The sequence below is a fragment of the Mustela lutreola genome, chromosome 18, assembly GCF_030435805.1.
Source record: "Mustela lutreola isolate mMusLut2 chromosome 18, mMusLut2.pri, whole genome shotgun sequence".
NCBI classification, from domain to species: domain Eukaryota; kingdom Metazoa; phylum Chordata; class Mammalia; order Carnivora; family Mustelidae; genus Mustela; species Mustela lutreola.
The window spans coordinates 8,258,323-8,274,138 of record NC_081307.1 but is presented as its reverse complement, the minus strand read 5'-3'; the positions used below and the strand labels follow the sequence as shown (position 1 = coordinate 8,274,138).

Here is a 15,816-nt window from a genome sequence, read left to right as displayed (position 1 = left end):
AAGGACCTCGAGTCACTGGCCGGCACCGGGTGCCTGCTCTCCCCACTATGACCTCTCGCCCAGCAGTTGTGGCAAGAAACTACAGGCAATGAACAAGTAAGTCCACAGTTTGATTTGGAACATACAGGACAATTTATTGAAGTCAATCTCAAGCAAAATCTGAAGTCAGTGGAATGTCATTAAGAACCTTTCCAAATTAATCCTCATGGAAGCAAAAAACACATCTGAATTCCAAAGTATTTGTAAAATAAAAAAAGGCAACATCTCAGTAAATATAATGTACAAAAATTTATGTTCCTACCAGCACACACAGTAGTAAGAAGCTTAAAATTCCAGGCAATCCTAAATATACTATAACTAGTCAACAATAAGCTATCTATATACAGGTTAACCAAGCTTTACACGTTTCACACTATGCAGTAAAACATAGGCCATTCAACAAAACCCCCAAAATATCATATATCTTGAAGTCTATGTGGCAACATCAAGTCATTATACAGTAATGCCCTAGTGGAACGCCCCCCAGGGAAAATGAACACTAATCCCTTAGTGTCAAGAGCTTCTAGCCAACTCACAGAAACTCAAAAGAGATTGACTTTAGTGAATATTGATCCTTTGTTATTAAAGACTCAAGTCTCAAGTGATTTAGGCAAAATAACATTTCACAGGATCTACAAATTTATTACAGATAAACAAAGTACAGAAATAACCAATCTACAAAGGTCATTATCATAGATAAAGATCACAAGAAAAAGAAAACAATCTGTAGGTATCTGTGTTTGCTGTGCAATATCACAAGTGGTTACAAATGAATTTCTCCTATCAATTCCAATTATGCACACACCCTTGTATAGAAAAAGGATCTTATTTAGCCAGTTGTAAGCATCATTTAGTATCAATCATCATTTAGCATCTTGGTCATCGGAGGCAATGTGATTTTCTTTTTTAACAGAGGGTATGTGACAGCACAAATGAGATAAAGAGCAGTATTAATAACAACAGAGTAAAAAGTAAATTGTATCCAGTCCACTCCTAACCTGACAAGAACACCTCATACATACCTCGTCTCGGTGATCTGATGGACATTGCGCGCCCCGCGTGCATACGTCAAGGTCTGTGGCAGGTGGGCGGGGGCGGCACCTGAGGGGGCTTGCCTGCCAACTCGCAGATCCGGAGGGTCACATAAGAAAACTAAGGACTGAATAAATGACTTTGGCAACTGTTCATCTTTTTCACTTTTTCTTACATGTAACTGACTTTCACAGGCTACAGAAGGGCAGGCTGCTCTCCTCCTCCCCACCATACACACATCTGTGCCACAAGCACCTGAACTTGTCACTTAAGCAATGGACTGACGGAGAAAAGAACGGAAATGGTTTCTGAAACACACACAGACGACAGCCTGCGTTTCAGGAGTATAACGTAAGTGCAAATTTTTGTTTTTTCCCCTACACAGGCGTATGTATTAAAAGAAAAGAAGAGCTGCACACGGATGGGGTTGACCAAAATACAAGAGAAAGAACACACATGGCAAATACTCATAAAAATGCTGGTATTTCATGCAAGAGTCTCTTCCTCGAATGTATACATGAAATCTGAGCTATCTGCTGTGGACACTCCATCCCACTCGCAGAACTTTGCCTTTAATGCAAGTTGAAGAGGACAAGAGACTAGGCTATTTGTTTTCAAAACAGTATACAAAACAATGCTTTCTACTTCATAAATTTAAAAATAACTGTAAAATAAGGGGAATCTGAAGAGTTTCAAGTACTTAAAAAACCTGAATTCAATGAGGCAGAGGTCTCAATGTTAAAGTGACTACTTCGTACCTGTGGTAAACGTTGTCATTCCCCCTCCCTCACCCTGTTCTAACCCCCTTTTCTTCCTGTACCCCGCCCCGGGGAAAAGTTGGTAGATTTCAGTATGTACACATTTCCAACTTTTCAATATTCGTTAGTACACGGCAAAGCCGTCTAATCAGATCTCTCCCTAGCTTCGCTGAAAATGGAGGCGAGCTCTCCTCTCGGTTTACAGACAACCAGGGAGCAACTGCAAGTGGTCTAGGCCAACGGAAATCGTTCCAAATGATCACTTTGTGTGTGCAGCAACCTGGCCGACTCCGGAAGTCGAATCTGCTCCACCTGGCAGTAAAGCCTCTTGCCAGCGGCATCGCACCTCCTCCCGGGTGAGCTTCCCAAGCCCAAAGGGCTCTACCACAACCTGTGTCCTTATCCTCTCGGGACATGGCGTGTGGCAGCTCCCTGATTTCCAGGTGGATGCTAAAGGAAGCTTTGTACCTAACAATGAAATGAAGGACCAGCCATGAACCTGGGGGGTCCAGTGACGACGCTCTGTAGGGCTGCCCTCTGCCGTCCAGGCCGGCTCTGACCCCGATTAGAACACAGACTGCGCAGCGAGGCCAAAAGGAAGCTACTTTATGAGCCAGGAGAGAAACCTGTCCAACAGCCTGCCTGCTCTGAGAGTCTTTTACATGGTTATCTCAGAATTTCAAAACATTATTTACAAGCATGTTTCCAAGTATTGTGTGGAAATAGCAGAAGGGAGCTCAGAGCCACACCCCCATTATTATTATTATTATTATTATTTTCGTTTTTACATTTGTTCCTGACTTGAACACACAGAGAGCTCCAAGTTTCAGTGATTCAAGAAGTCGGCCTATTCTATAGCTCAGGCCAGATCATTTCAGAGAATTAAGGTAGAGTAGGAATTTGTTAAGATAAAAATGAAAATAAAACCCACCTCCCTCCTGACTCTAACCCTGATTAGATATTAAAGAAGAGAATCACTTCCTCCAGCCGTGCTGGCCTTCCAGAAATGAGGGGCAGGTGACCGCAACCCTCCTGACCCTGCTACTGGCCACGGGCCAGCCCCTGTCTGCACCGTGCATGCCGGGAGGGCCCATTTCCTCTACAGCTGTAACCCAACAGATTTCTGAAGCTTTATGCTGATTATCAAAAACTTTACATTCACTTTTTCCAAAGAAGTAATATGAGGCTAAAAAACAAACAAAGAAAAACCACCATTATCCCATGATGCTTTATCTCATTTTTGGACAAGAATAAAACCCAAACCATTTCTGCTCTGACCACGGATTTGAAAGTTAACAAAACCAACTACAGACCACAAGAGAGCAACATGTCCTCTGGCCCACCGGGTTGGTGAGGCGCAGGCAAGCACGGTGCGTGCACACGCTGCGCACGGGAAGCACAGCTTTCTCCCCTGGCTTTCCACTTCCACAGCCTGCAACGTGAAGATACAAAGATACGTACAACAAGTCGGTCGTGACGCCACGGAGGTGTGAGGAGAGCTCTGGGCCACTGGCGGGACGAAAGCCTCTTTCTGGACCACTAAAGAGCACTCCTGGATGAAGCCTCCAGAGCTGTAGTTAGTAGCTATTTTGTTTTTTACCCTAATTTCTGAAATGGCAGAATGATCCTGTTAGGTACCCTCCCACCCCCCCCCCCAAAAGATTTAAAAATCTCAGCAGAGCCATTATGACAAAATGTGACATGATGAGGAAGCTGCATGAAAATATTGAAACCTAAGGTATTTGTAAGTATATGGATGGACCCTGGCTTACCATATAAAAGTCATCAGATATTAAATAGCACTAAGTCCAAAACAAAGCAAGAAGAGAAGAGTTCATGTGGGATACGGTTTCAACAAGAGTTATATTTTGAATGTTAAAAGAAATCCTTCATATTAGTAAGTTTAAAAAAGCAAACATTTATCTCATATATATATATATATATATACACACACATATATATATATAAAATAAAGTTTTAGTATGATAAAACCTAGATTTTCTTAAATTATTTTTTAAAAGGATATCAAACTATATAGTTGCTCAAGAGCAAAGTTTAGTGTTTTGGTGCGCTGTGCTGCACGTTACTGGTAGCGATTCGATCTGGTAACATGCACAGCATTTTCCATTTTGCTCTTTCTCCTGGGACCATATCTAATCAAGAGAATTCCTGGAGGCTCTATAAGTTACCTCAGAATTAATTGCTGGAATCAGGCAAATGGCAGTTTAGGAGCTTAAGTAAAGGAATTGTAGTGTGATATATTTTTTTTTTTTTGTTTTATGTTTTTTTTTTTAACAAGAGAAAATCCAGTTCAATTGCACATTTACATTTAAAAAAAAAAAAGAGAGAGAGAGAGGCACAAAACAGCTATTTTTTTTCTTTTTTCCAGAGAAGAACTCTAAATTGATAAGAAAAAAGGAACACACAGAACTGAAGGAACATGGCTGAGCATCTCCCCTCCCTCCCTTCCGAAGGTTCCTAGGTGCTTCTTGAGGGAAAATAAATGCCACCAGGTACCAGCAATTGTAAGCAGTCAAAATTCACAGAGAAGGTTAACGTTCATTCAAGCTAGCCCTAGAATTCTACTTAGTACAGTGTGACAACGTCTGACATTACTAATTAGTTCATACAAGGACTACTGGAATATACATATTCCAAAGCATTAAATGCAAGTGAACTTTGTGGTTAGACATCTTGGTACATTGGCATCTAGGAGATCCAAGCGTCACAGCCAACCATTTTTGCTAACACTGCTTTCTTGGGAGCTTCCCTAAGTGCTTCCTAAGACAGAGTGTGTTTGTGTGGCTCTTACACACCCTGTAGAAGCACTTCCCCTTCCTCAGTGGGGCAATTTTAATTAGTAGATAATACTAAATAGGAACTGTTTACATATAACTGGGAGATGTCCCTACCCCTTCCACCCCCCCAAATGAGGAACTAAACCAAAAAGACCTACTCAGATACAACTGTGACTCGCTTGTGTTGTTTTCACAAGGAAATACGGCCAGCCGGTGGCCAGCAGACAGGGAATATTTGATTGGGGAGGGAAGCAGAGACAGGAAAGGAAATGCCCATAATACTCTCCAGGTCAGACTAGCAGCTCCGTTACACTGCACAGAATGACCCAACTCTGGGTCTGGGCCTTCCATCTCCCTTCAGCTGCCTCTGTCCACATGTTGGAGCAACAGGCACGACCACTCCAATGCTGCATTCACCTCCACATAAACACACTTCATCAAAAATGTCCACAGTGGAAAACATTTCAAACTCAGTGAGGGCACCTGTTTCTGTCTTCCCCCAGAACCAAAAACCACATTATCTACCTTTCTAGGTAAAGGTATCCCATCACAAAGCTGGCCTAGGTGCAAACCACTGAGGGTAAAATCCACTGAGGCATTTTGTTTTCAAGAGGCCAGATTCAGGACTCGCACAGCGCCCTTCTCTGAGCCAAGAAAAGACATCTCGGAGGAAAGAGAAGTGAGCCTGCCTACTGCTCAGCGGAGAGGTATATAAAGGCCATCAGAGCCTTTTCTAGAGGGCCTGCTCCAAATGCTACTTCAAACACACACGCACACGCACACTGAATAGACTACCTGAACTACACTTCTCCAGAGTTTTAAAAAATGAAAATAAATAAAGGAATGAGGGCTACTTTTTTGCTTTTTACACCCAAGGAACACATCCTAGACTTAAAATTTATCTCATTAACAAAATTTCTTTTTCTCTTCGCTGTTTTCAGAGTGAAGACATCTCTTTTTTCCCCCGCTGCAAAGGCATGAAGCATAATAGAAGGCAAGAGAAGACCAAGGGAATTTGGCCGGCCACGAAAGAATCCCCAACCCACAAAACAGAAAAACAGCCCAGGCCACCTGCTTCTGCCCGCGAGTTTCTGGCCCCAGGGCGCAGGGCCACAAGGCGGCGCCCGGGGAAGGGGCTTGCGCAGGGCAGCCGCTTTCTCCTGCCCACGTGCCACCGAGTCACTGGTTTCTTTTCCTTTTTTTTCCATCTCGATAAAAAGAAAAAGAAAATCACCACCCATTTATTCTTTCAGTTCTTCTCCATGATCTTGTGACTCCAATTTGCATTTGATCTTGCTCCAGTATTCTGCGGACACAGGAGACTCGGGGTCATGCTCGGAGCAGCAGAGCCGGCCTTCCAGAGCAGAGGGGACCAGAGCGCCCTCTTCATGATCTTTACAAAATGAGTGTGGGCAGAACTCGCAGAAGGAGACGGCAGCGCGGCTGCACTCCTCGCACTGATGCCACGGGCATTCCCACTTTCCTACGGAGGGGTGCGAACAGGGAAAAGAGCCCCATTAGTGCCCCTCTTGATTACCCACGAAAAACCCAAGTTTGCACCATCTGCTGAGACTGGAGACTGAATTCAATTAGAACACAACTCCAAATTCTGCCCAAACTTACGTCTGAGTGTACTATTGAGAATGGACGCAGTGCGCATCCCAAACTCACCGCCAGAGAGAGGAGCCAACTGCTCGCCCATGGTAACAAGGTCTGAGAAACCAATCCTCCTGGCCCGCACCTATCCCACATTTGCAGACAGACTTTTCACTAGCATACTTTGTTTCTAGTGTTGGTTGTTCTGTTCATTATCCATCCCATGGCTCCACTAAGGGGAGCAAAGTACATTCTAGGTGACACATCACTGGCCAAGACGCAAGACAGGGAAAGGGTCCCAAAAGGCTCGCTTACCATATGGTGGCTGAGTCAGGTTAAGGCATAAGAGGTGGTATGCTTTGGGACAGTCTTTTTTGTCACACATGACCAGCTCTCCACCATCTCCACATTGAAAACAGTAGTCTTCATGCATCTGCTTTGGTTCTGCTTTGATTTTTCGCCTCTTCTGCTTTAACTTAGCATTTTTGGCTTTTTCTTCGGCTGTTGACGCACATGTCGACTGGCAGGGAGAAGGAGAACACAGCGTGTGAAGCTCTACATGGAAAGGGAGCTCCCGCAGCCTCACACTCATCTGAGTTCTCTTAAGCTCTGTAGTTCAGTTACCTAAAAACCAGCAGGAGGACTTCGCCCATAACAGTATTGTAATAAAAATAAGGCTTCATTTTCACTGATTTTTTAATACGGCGCTTTATTTTTTTAAAGCAAGGATTCACATACCACAGAACTCACCACTTCAAAGTGGCTCATCCAGTGGTTTTGGGTATAGTGTGAATTTTTAAGAAGTTTTTGAAAAGGATGTTGGTAACTCCAGATTCAATGAGAAATACAAACATCTCTTCAGAACCTGATGGATGCGAACTAAACTGGGGACCCATTCGCTGGCCTGGGGCACTCGCTCCCTGCACCACTGACCTTGGGCCGCACTCCCAGGAAGCCGCTGCAGTTTTCTGCCCCACAGTGGCATTCCGTTCTGCCGTTGCCCAGACAATCCAGGTTATAATTAAATGTTAACTCCATCCCTAAAGTAAGAGAAATAATTACTCATACTCGAGTCAAAGGGAAGAGACATGCTGTCACACACGCACTCTCATAATGAAAAGACAGACATAATTCTGACCCGAAGGCTTTTCTCTCACTCGTGCTCCACACTGAAGAGCGATGGGGGAGAAACAATAGAGAAAAACACCCCCATCCACCAAATATTGCAGAAAAAACAGTCTATAAAAGCTGTCATATCCTTCTCATTGAAGTGGTCAGAAACTATGTAACTGAGACTAAGAATTGGAAATCTGCTCGGGAGAAAAGGGCTCTGCTTTAGCTTGCTTTTCTAAAGTAATTTACATGGCTTTCTGAATGAACAGTAGGGCCGTGGAGTAGCAGCGACCACACGGTCCCTGGTGATTAATGCTTTAGAGTGTGCTTGGAGAAGAGCTCACAGTGCGGATTTACTAGTCACACCAAAGACCCAGGGACTCGAACCGGGTCGTCCAAGCTTGCTGCTGGGCTGGTCCTGAACAGAGTCCCCGGGATCAGCTACAGCTCTTCCCTGTTCACCCATTTCTCTAAACCCTGGCAGAGAAGCAGCTAAGTGTTGCTGGTAAGATGCTGGGCGGCTGAGGGAACAGGGAAGCAGTAACTGCCTTCAGAAGCTTTTTGAGTCTAATTTGAAACAGACTGATCTTTCAACTAAAAAACAAACAAACAACCCCCCCCCCCGACACAAACCAAGAAAGCAGCTGATGTTAACCCAGTATGTTAATGCTTTAAATAAGAGAACAAAAGCTTAAACATCTGGTTGTATTGTGCAGACAGCAATAATTGGGAGAAGTCATTCAGGAGGGTCGTGGACGCACAGGATTCTGTAACATCCTCTTGGGCAGAAAGGCTCTTGCTCGACTCCCTTTTGCAGGACACAGATTTTCACTTCTTCGTGGCAGATAACAATTCCAAATGTAACCCCATCGTACCTGAATAAATACTTGAGCATCAAACCTGGAAGGATATTCTGCCCAGAGAGGGGCACATGGGGAGCAAATAGCTTTGTTACCTGCAGGAATATCACGAAGGGCGAACAGCCCCACTCGAACATCTCCATTCACTGTCCACTTCTGTGTTTCACAGTTTGGATTACAACTGTGGTTCATAAAGCGAGAATAATTTCCTTTGGGGCCAGCATCAATTATACGGTCCTTCAGAAAGAAAAGCAATGGAGGTAGCTTTGACATAAAATCAAGTAGGAGCCTATCTCAGAAACATGCAACCCCAGCCCGAGTCTATGGCAGCTGCCAACTCCCCGAACACATGCTCTCAGGGCCGGTGACCAAGTTGTCTACTTTATTTGATGAGCTTCAAGCCAAGACAATGAAGATAAAGTGGAATTCAGTTTCTATTTTTTTAAACTGTTTCTAGACACAGATCATAGAAAAATGCTACTTAGAAAATGCACTGGCCGCGGGGATGCCAGAGCACAGAGTTCAGCCCGCCGCCTGGGGTGGGAACCACGCTGCTGGCTGCCAGCCCTCCTTTCCTGCAAAACCAGTGCGGGGCTACATGGACAGGACAGCACACCATAAAGAGGGACAGAGGAAGTATGGGAGACTTTCCTCTGAATGAAGATCCGGACGTTTGATCAACGGAAGGGCTATCACGTGAGACATACTCTGCAGTGGTTACCTGCTCCTCCTATTTTCACTTACACTGACGTTCAGAACACAGTGAAAAGCTCAACATTCTGGCCCTGAATTCAAACTCTGATCATCTGGATGAGTTCTGGAGGACGGAGCCTCCCAAGTGTCATCACGATGGCTGGAGGGCCTCCGACAGTGAGCAGCGGGCTTAGAGGGCCACTCAGCCATCAGAAATAAATGGCATTTTATATTTATGAAATTTATGTTCTTGAAAGTGGTAAAACTGTCAAACCATGACATATCAGTTAAAATAGAGTTCTTGTGATTTCTAGTTCTTACTTTTAATGATATTCTAACTCAGTTTCAGGGAGAGCCTGGAACATACAAAACATGGGTACTGGTCTTAGCCCTTCACTCAACTGTGACAAGCTATCCAACAGATCGCTTGTCAGGGCTGGACCTCAGTTTCCCATCCTCCGCAAATCAGAGGGCTGCTGAAGAAATGACACAAGATAACGGCTGTCCCGAATGTGCAGCAAATGGGACTTAGGAGCACATGGATTAATCTAGCAGCTTTACTGTCATTTCATTTATGATGGCACCCATTTGTCCTAACTCAGACACAAAATTTCAGTACACTGAATGATTCAGAGTTAGAATTTTTTGCTCAATCAGAACTTGAATGGGGCTTTAAAACTTAGCATGAGAAAGCCGACTGTCTCTGTCAGTGACAGAGAAACTGAGGGCCAGGTCCTTCAGTGACTAAGAAGGGCTGAGACAAAAAGCCTCATATGTCCACGCTGGTCCTGGTCATCTGTCCACTCACATGCCAAGTGCAAGGCTTCAACAATCAGCCTTTGTATAGCCTGCTATAATTAGCACAATATGGTGGCTAGCGTACTGGCTACGACAAAGCACCCTCATTCTCCAGAAAAAAACAATCAAATTAGAGGAAATGGAGTTCAACCTAAGCCCATGAAACAAAGACCAAAAATCCTTTATTTCTTACAAAAAAAAAAAGCAATTTTACCTTGGTAACAGTTAACATATAAAAATTAGTTACACTGTTCTCGTGGGCTCTCTTGATTCGCAATCTGCATTCTTCTTCATCAATTAATTCGCCAACGTATTCATTTACAAATTCACCCTGCAGAGAAGCACGCACTCTGTAAATGTAAAACCAATGTGTTCCCTTTGAGAGCATTCCTTAACACCCATGTGTAATCCAAGAGCATTAACCAAAAAGAATCCTGGAAATCGAACGCTACAAACAAATAGTAGTTGTCATTCCCTGGCAGGCAGGTGGCACTATTTTTCTTGTAGCAGTGTCTCAAAAGGTGATGACCTGTCTTTTCTTGCGACAGTATGATTTATGACAACATGTCTGAGTGACATAATGGTGGGAGCCGGCGATAAGGCTAACTCAAGCCTTTGAGGGTATATTACGCCGACGTTTACTAAGTGTACAGCATTAGGGTTAATGCCTGTTAAATGAATTCTTTTTTTAAAAAACTTTTTTATTTTGGAGTAAATCTAGATATTCACAGGCAGTTGCAAAAATAGCACGGAGAGGATCCGTGTACCCCTCACTTAGTATTTCCTTAAGGCAACATCTTACAGAGCTATAGGACTGTATTAAAACTAAAGAGCTGACATTGGTACAAATTATAAATCTTATTCAGACTGCACTAATTTTACATGCACTATGTGCGTGTGTTTGTGTGTGTGTGTGGTGTAGAATCGTGTTGCCACCACAATCAGATACAGAACTGTTCCATCTCCACGAAGACCCCTTGTACAGTCCATAATGACACCAGCCTCCTTCCCTCCTCCACCCCATCCCATGCCTAATCTGTTCTCCATTGCCATCGTTTGGAGAATGTTCTGTAAATGAAATCACACAGTATGTCATTTTTTGAGGTTGGCAAAAACCCCCTCACTCTTAATTCTCTTGGGACCTGACCCATTTGTTGTGTGTGTCCGCAGTCCAGTCTGTTTTCTCCTGCTGAGCACACTTTCGCACTGTGGACGTACTGCGGTTTGTTTACTGGGTCAGTCTCCTGAGGCATGTCTGAACTGTTTTCATATTTGGGCTATTACAAACAAAGCTGTTGTGAACATTCTGGTAAAAAGCTTTTGTGTACAGATAGGTTTTTACTTCTCTGGGATAAATGGCCAGGAGTACAACTGGTTGGATCAAATGGTGAGTTTACATTTAGTTTTATAAGAAACTATTTTCTGGAGTGTTTGCACCATTTTACATCCCCATCATACTTTCCCACTGCAGGAGAGACCCAAGTTCTCCACATCCTTGCCAGCACTGCCAACTAGTTTTCATTTTGCTGTTCTCACAGGTGTGCAGTGATTAGATTCTTTTATTATTTTTTAAAGATTTTACTTACGTGAGAGGGAGAACGAGAGAGAGCACAAGCAGGGGGAGGAGCAGAGGGAGAGGGAGAAGCTCTCAGCAGGGAGCCCAACACAGGGCTCAATCCGAGGATCCTGGGATCAGGACCCAAGCAGAAACCAGGAGTCAGACACTTAACTGATTGTGCCATCCAGGCGCCCCATGACTAGCTTCTTTTAACATAAGGTAAATATATAATTCAACATCTTGTGTTTATAAATTCAGTCATTAACCCTTTCACCCCCAAAGCATGGCTGATTCAATCCAGGACAAGAGCATTACCTACAGAACTTTTTGTCATATAGAAAAAGAAATGTCATAGGAAACAATGTATTTGCTTATTGTTTCACCAGACTTCTCGTTCTTCCCACCCTGACTTCCTCCCCTCTACAAATTTTCACTAGTTCTTAGAACTCATGGTTTAATCACTTAGATTCACGGTATTTGAGAGTAAATTGAGAGTTTTTCAGTATTCTGAATTGAGAGTAAATTTCAGTAATCTAAAGAGAAGTACCATATTCTCTGATTTTGGCAAATCATTAAGAACATAAGCTAACATTCTTACGAATATTTAATCCTTCTCTACTGATAAAAACAAAAGATTGTCACTTCTGTAATAAGAGAAAAAGTTAATGGGTCAGACTGGAAGAAACCAACCTAATGTCCTGTGCATGTCCCTTCCCTTGGCGGTCTGCTGTTAGTGGGGTCAGTGAGGCTCTGAGTCAGCCTCAAGGAGCTACATACTTGCTTCCAGTGGGGAATGGTGGCCCCAAAAGTTGACCTCTGGGCTATGACAAAGAATTAGGTTAGAAAAAGAAATGTACAAATACAAAAAAAAAAAAAAAAGAAAAAGAAATATATTTAATTGATAACTGCAACTACGTTTTCCTTCCAGTCCTTTCTCACGAAGGACGGAGGAGGGTACGCACATTTGAGCCCCATGCTCTGTCACCTTACCAGGCTTTCCCTCCATCTAGCCCGGGCTGTGACACAGCTGATGAGCAATTCACACCATGACGTGGGACCACCGCCCTCACAGGTAGATTTCCTCACCACACTATACTTATTTAATGGCATGGTCGGTTTGTTTGTCTGTTTTTTAGAATAACTGACTCGATAAAAAGTCAGTCTAGTCTTTATTTACTTAAGACAAGGGAGGACTCCTCTTTATATTGGAATTAGCCCAGTGCCGGTGCCGTTGGGTTAATGGCAGGGTTTTTATTTTTAACTGAAACCCACAGAGCAGAACTGCAACCAAATTGGCTATACATCATCTTTTCCACATATTAGGATTCAAGGTAAGGTTTCATTTAAAGAAATGGTTCTGTGGCTATGAAAGCCTGAGTATCATGTATTATGGTTTATATTTACTGTTTTATGAAAATGAATACAGGAAAGTTAAAAGTGCTGATATCAATTTGCTAACACTGTAAATAAATATTCCTAGCTATTTTGTAAAAGAAATATTTCAGATGTCCTAAAGAGACAAACCTTAGCCTCAAAGAGTTGCTTACCGGGGTGCCTGGGTGGCTCAGTCGGTTAAGCATCTGCCTTTGGCTCAGGTCATGATCTCAGGTCCTGGGATCGAGTCCTCGTAGGGAGTCTGCTTCTCCCTATCCCTTTGCCCCTCCACCCTTTGTGCACACACACACACTCTCTCTCTCTCTCTCAAACAAATAAATAAAATCTGAAAGAAAAACACAAAAAACTAAAGAGTTGCTTACTGGACTTAAAACCATTAACTGTGGGGCACCTGGCTGGCTCAGTTGACAGAGCATGGAACTTTTTTTTTTTAAAGATTTTATTTATTTATTTGACAGACAAAGATCACAAGCAGGCAGAGAGGCAGGCAGAGAGAGGAGGAAGCAGGCTTCCCGAGGAGCAGACAGCCCGATGTGGGGCTTGATCCCAGGACCCTGGGATCATGACCTGAGCCGAAGGCAGAGGCTTTAACCCACTGAGCCACCCAGGCACCCCGAGCATGGAACTTTTGAGTTCCATTGAGGTTGTGAGTTCAAGCCCCACATTAAAAAAAATAATAAAAAAATCTTATAAAAAGACAAACTCAAAAGACACCCATTAACTGTGAATTCAACCGTGAACAAAAATGAACAAATAAGGAACTTTAAAAATGCTAGAAATCTGTCCTTAAAGACTATGGCAAAAAGATAGGGTATAATTCAGTATTTAATATATATATATTTTAATTTTTGAGAAAGAAATCACTCTGTAACAGGAAGTCTCTTACTGGCTCTGGCACACATTTTCAGGAATCTGTTACATATAAAAAGGAGAGAACTGGCTGTGTACAATCAATTTCATATTTGGCTTCTGTACCCTCAATTTACCAAAAATCTTTTCTATGTTGCTACTCAGTCTTCATGATTTTGCTTTTCAGGAATGTATACTTCCAGGTTTTTTGTAGAAGACCAACTGTCTTACATTAGGAATTCCTCAAGAGCTAACTGGCAGAATAATCCTAGCTGTATTTTTCTTTTCTCTTGATTATATCAATTTAATAAATTAGAATACATTTTAAAATAAATCCAATTACTCTTAAAAGATGTTAACACGATATTAAACTGGATAAATTTTAGGATAACCCCTAAAACTCCCCAAGTCACAGGCAAAAATTTGTATATGTGATATGCATGGCATTAAAGTAACATCAAAAATTTTGCATTCTCGGGGCACCTGGCTGGCTCAGTTGGAAGAGTGTGCTCCTCTTGATAGTACGATTGTGAGTTCGAGCCCCATGTTGAGTGCAGACATTATTTAAAAAAATAATAAACTTAAAGAATTTTTTTTGCATTCTATAATGACTTTGGTTTCATTAAGTAGGCTCCATGCTGTGTCCAGGGCTTGAACTCATGACCCTGGGATCAAGACCTGAGCTGAGCCAAGAGTTGGACACAACCAACTGAGCCACCCAGGCACCCTACCTACAATGACATTTTAAATGCTAATGGCCTTTGGCCAAGGGATACAATCCATATATCTAATGCATCGGCGAATCCTGTTGGCTCGGCCTTCAAAATGTCAGCAATCCACCCACTTCTCTTCTGCTACAACCCTAGCAGTCCACACCACCATCATCTCTCTCGGATAATAATGATTTCCTTTTTGCTACTCCTTCCCCATGACCATAAATGCCCTAGACTACACCCAGTTATTCTTCTGAACCCCAAGGGTGGCACACAGGTACTTAAGATGGCTCTCAGAATGCCTGTCTCCTGGGGCTCACACTGTGGTGTGATCCTCTGTCCTTAAGTGAACCGGACCTGTGATGTGCTTCTAACCAATAGACCATGGCAAAGGTGACAGGATGTATGTGATTAAGTGAGTTTGTTACATCAAGATGTTAGCATCCAATTGGAGTGGCGTGTCTCTCCCCCTCGCTGGCTATGAGGAAGCAAAAATCCATGTTGGGGAACCCTATCTGGCAAGGAATCATGTGCAGTCTCTAGAAGCTAATAGCAGCAAAACAATGAAAACAACAACAAACTGAGACCAAGAAAACACCCAAAGCTCTCAGACCCACAGGAGCAAAAAGCAGAATTCTACCAATAGCCATGCAAGCAGGAAAGTGGACCTTTCTCCAGTTGAGGCAGAGAATCTAGTCCTTGACAGCATCCTGACTAAAACCCTGTGAGACCTAAGTAGAGAATCTAGCCAAGCACTGTCTTACTCCTGAGCCCTAGAAACTGTGAGAAAATAAAATGTGTTACATTTTAAGTTCTCAAGTTTGCAGTATTATTGTTATGCAGCAATAGAGAATGAACACATCAGGTCAGATCAAGTCACTTCCCACTAAAATCTTCCAGAAGCCTCCCACCTCTGGCCTCTAAGGCTGCACAGGATCTAGCCCCAGGCCACCCTCTCTCGTATCTCCTACCTACCAACTACCCCCTTTCCTCTTCCTTTGCCAGATGCACTGGCTCTCCTGCTGTTTCTGGAGCATGCTAAGGCCTCTGTCCTTGCTTTTTCTTCAGTCTGGAATGCTCTCTTCCCTTATGTGCTTGTACGGCTTTCTCCCTCATGTTCACGTCAAACGGCACCTCCTCAGCCCTCCTTACCCAAGCAGTCTGAAAAAACAATCCCCGTCACCAGCCTTCCCCTTTGACTGCACTGTATTTCTCTGCAGCATTTTAGCGGTACTCAACATCATATATCTGTTTATTACCTGTCTCCAGCAGACCCACAAAGGTGTCTTGTGCACTACTGTTTTTCCAAATACCCAGAGGAATCACTGGCACATTGAAGCAGCTGCACAAACACGTGCTTACTGCGTGAGTCTCACCTCAAGCAATCTAATCTAGAGAAACGGGTGCCTGAAGGGGTGCCTACGTGGCTCAGTCAGTTAAGCATCTACCTTTGGCTCAAGTCATGATCTCAGGGTCCTGGGATCGGGCTCCCTGCTCCTCGGGGAGTCTGCTTCTCCCTCTCCCTCTGCTTTTCCCTCCTCTCATGCCCCTCCCCCTGCTTGTGCTTGCTCTTTCTAATAAATAAATAAAATCTTCAAAAAAAACCCTGGGTGC

At 43.4% G+C, this 15,816-nt stretch overlaps 1 protein-coding gene and 1 long non-coding RNA gene across 7 annotated transcripts in view; one reads left to right on the top strand and one right to left on the bottom strand.

Annotated features, from left to right (window-relative positions):
* The first annotated feature begins 102 nt into the window (after positions 1–102).
* Positions 103–9,196, top strand: LOC131820410 (uncharacterized). Of its 4 annotated transcripts, none has more exons than XR_009349626.1 (3): positions 103–2,185; positions 4,219–4,342; positions 5,569–9,196. It is a non-coding gene; the product is annotated as an uncharacterized LOC131820410 (long non-coding RNA). The 4 variants fall into 4 exon arrangements; XR_009349624.1 differs by having other exon boundaries at positions 103–3,405; XR_009349625.1 differs by having other exon boundaries at positions 4,219–9,196.
* Positions 109–15,816, bottom strand: part of NSD3 (nuclear receptor binding SET domain protein 3) — a 125,881-nt gene continuing 110,173 nt past the window's right edge. For 2 of the 3 annotated variants that reach the window (XM_059155982.1, XM_059155984.1), the window contains 5 exons: positions 9,902–10,018; positions 8,292–8,433; positions 7,157–7,263; positions 6,539–6,743; positions 109–6,110 (listed from right to left, as the gene is read on the bottom strand). In XM_059155982.1, coding sequence (XP_059011965.1) covers positions 5,869–6,110; positions 6,539–6,743; positions 7,157–7,263; positions 8,292–8,433; positions 9,902–10,018 — 813 coding nt within the window. In that variant the 3' untranslated portion in view covers positions 109–5,868. The remainder of the gene's footprint in view (positions 6,111–6,538; positions 6,744–7,156; positions 7,264–8,291; positions 8,434–9,901; positions 10,019–15,816) is intronic. The other variant, XM_059155983.1, reaches the window with a different exon arrangement.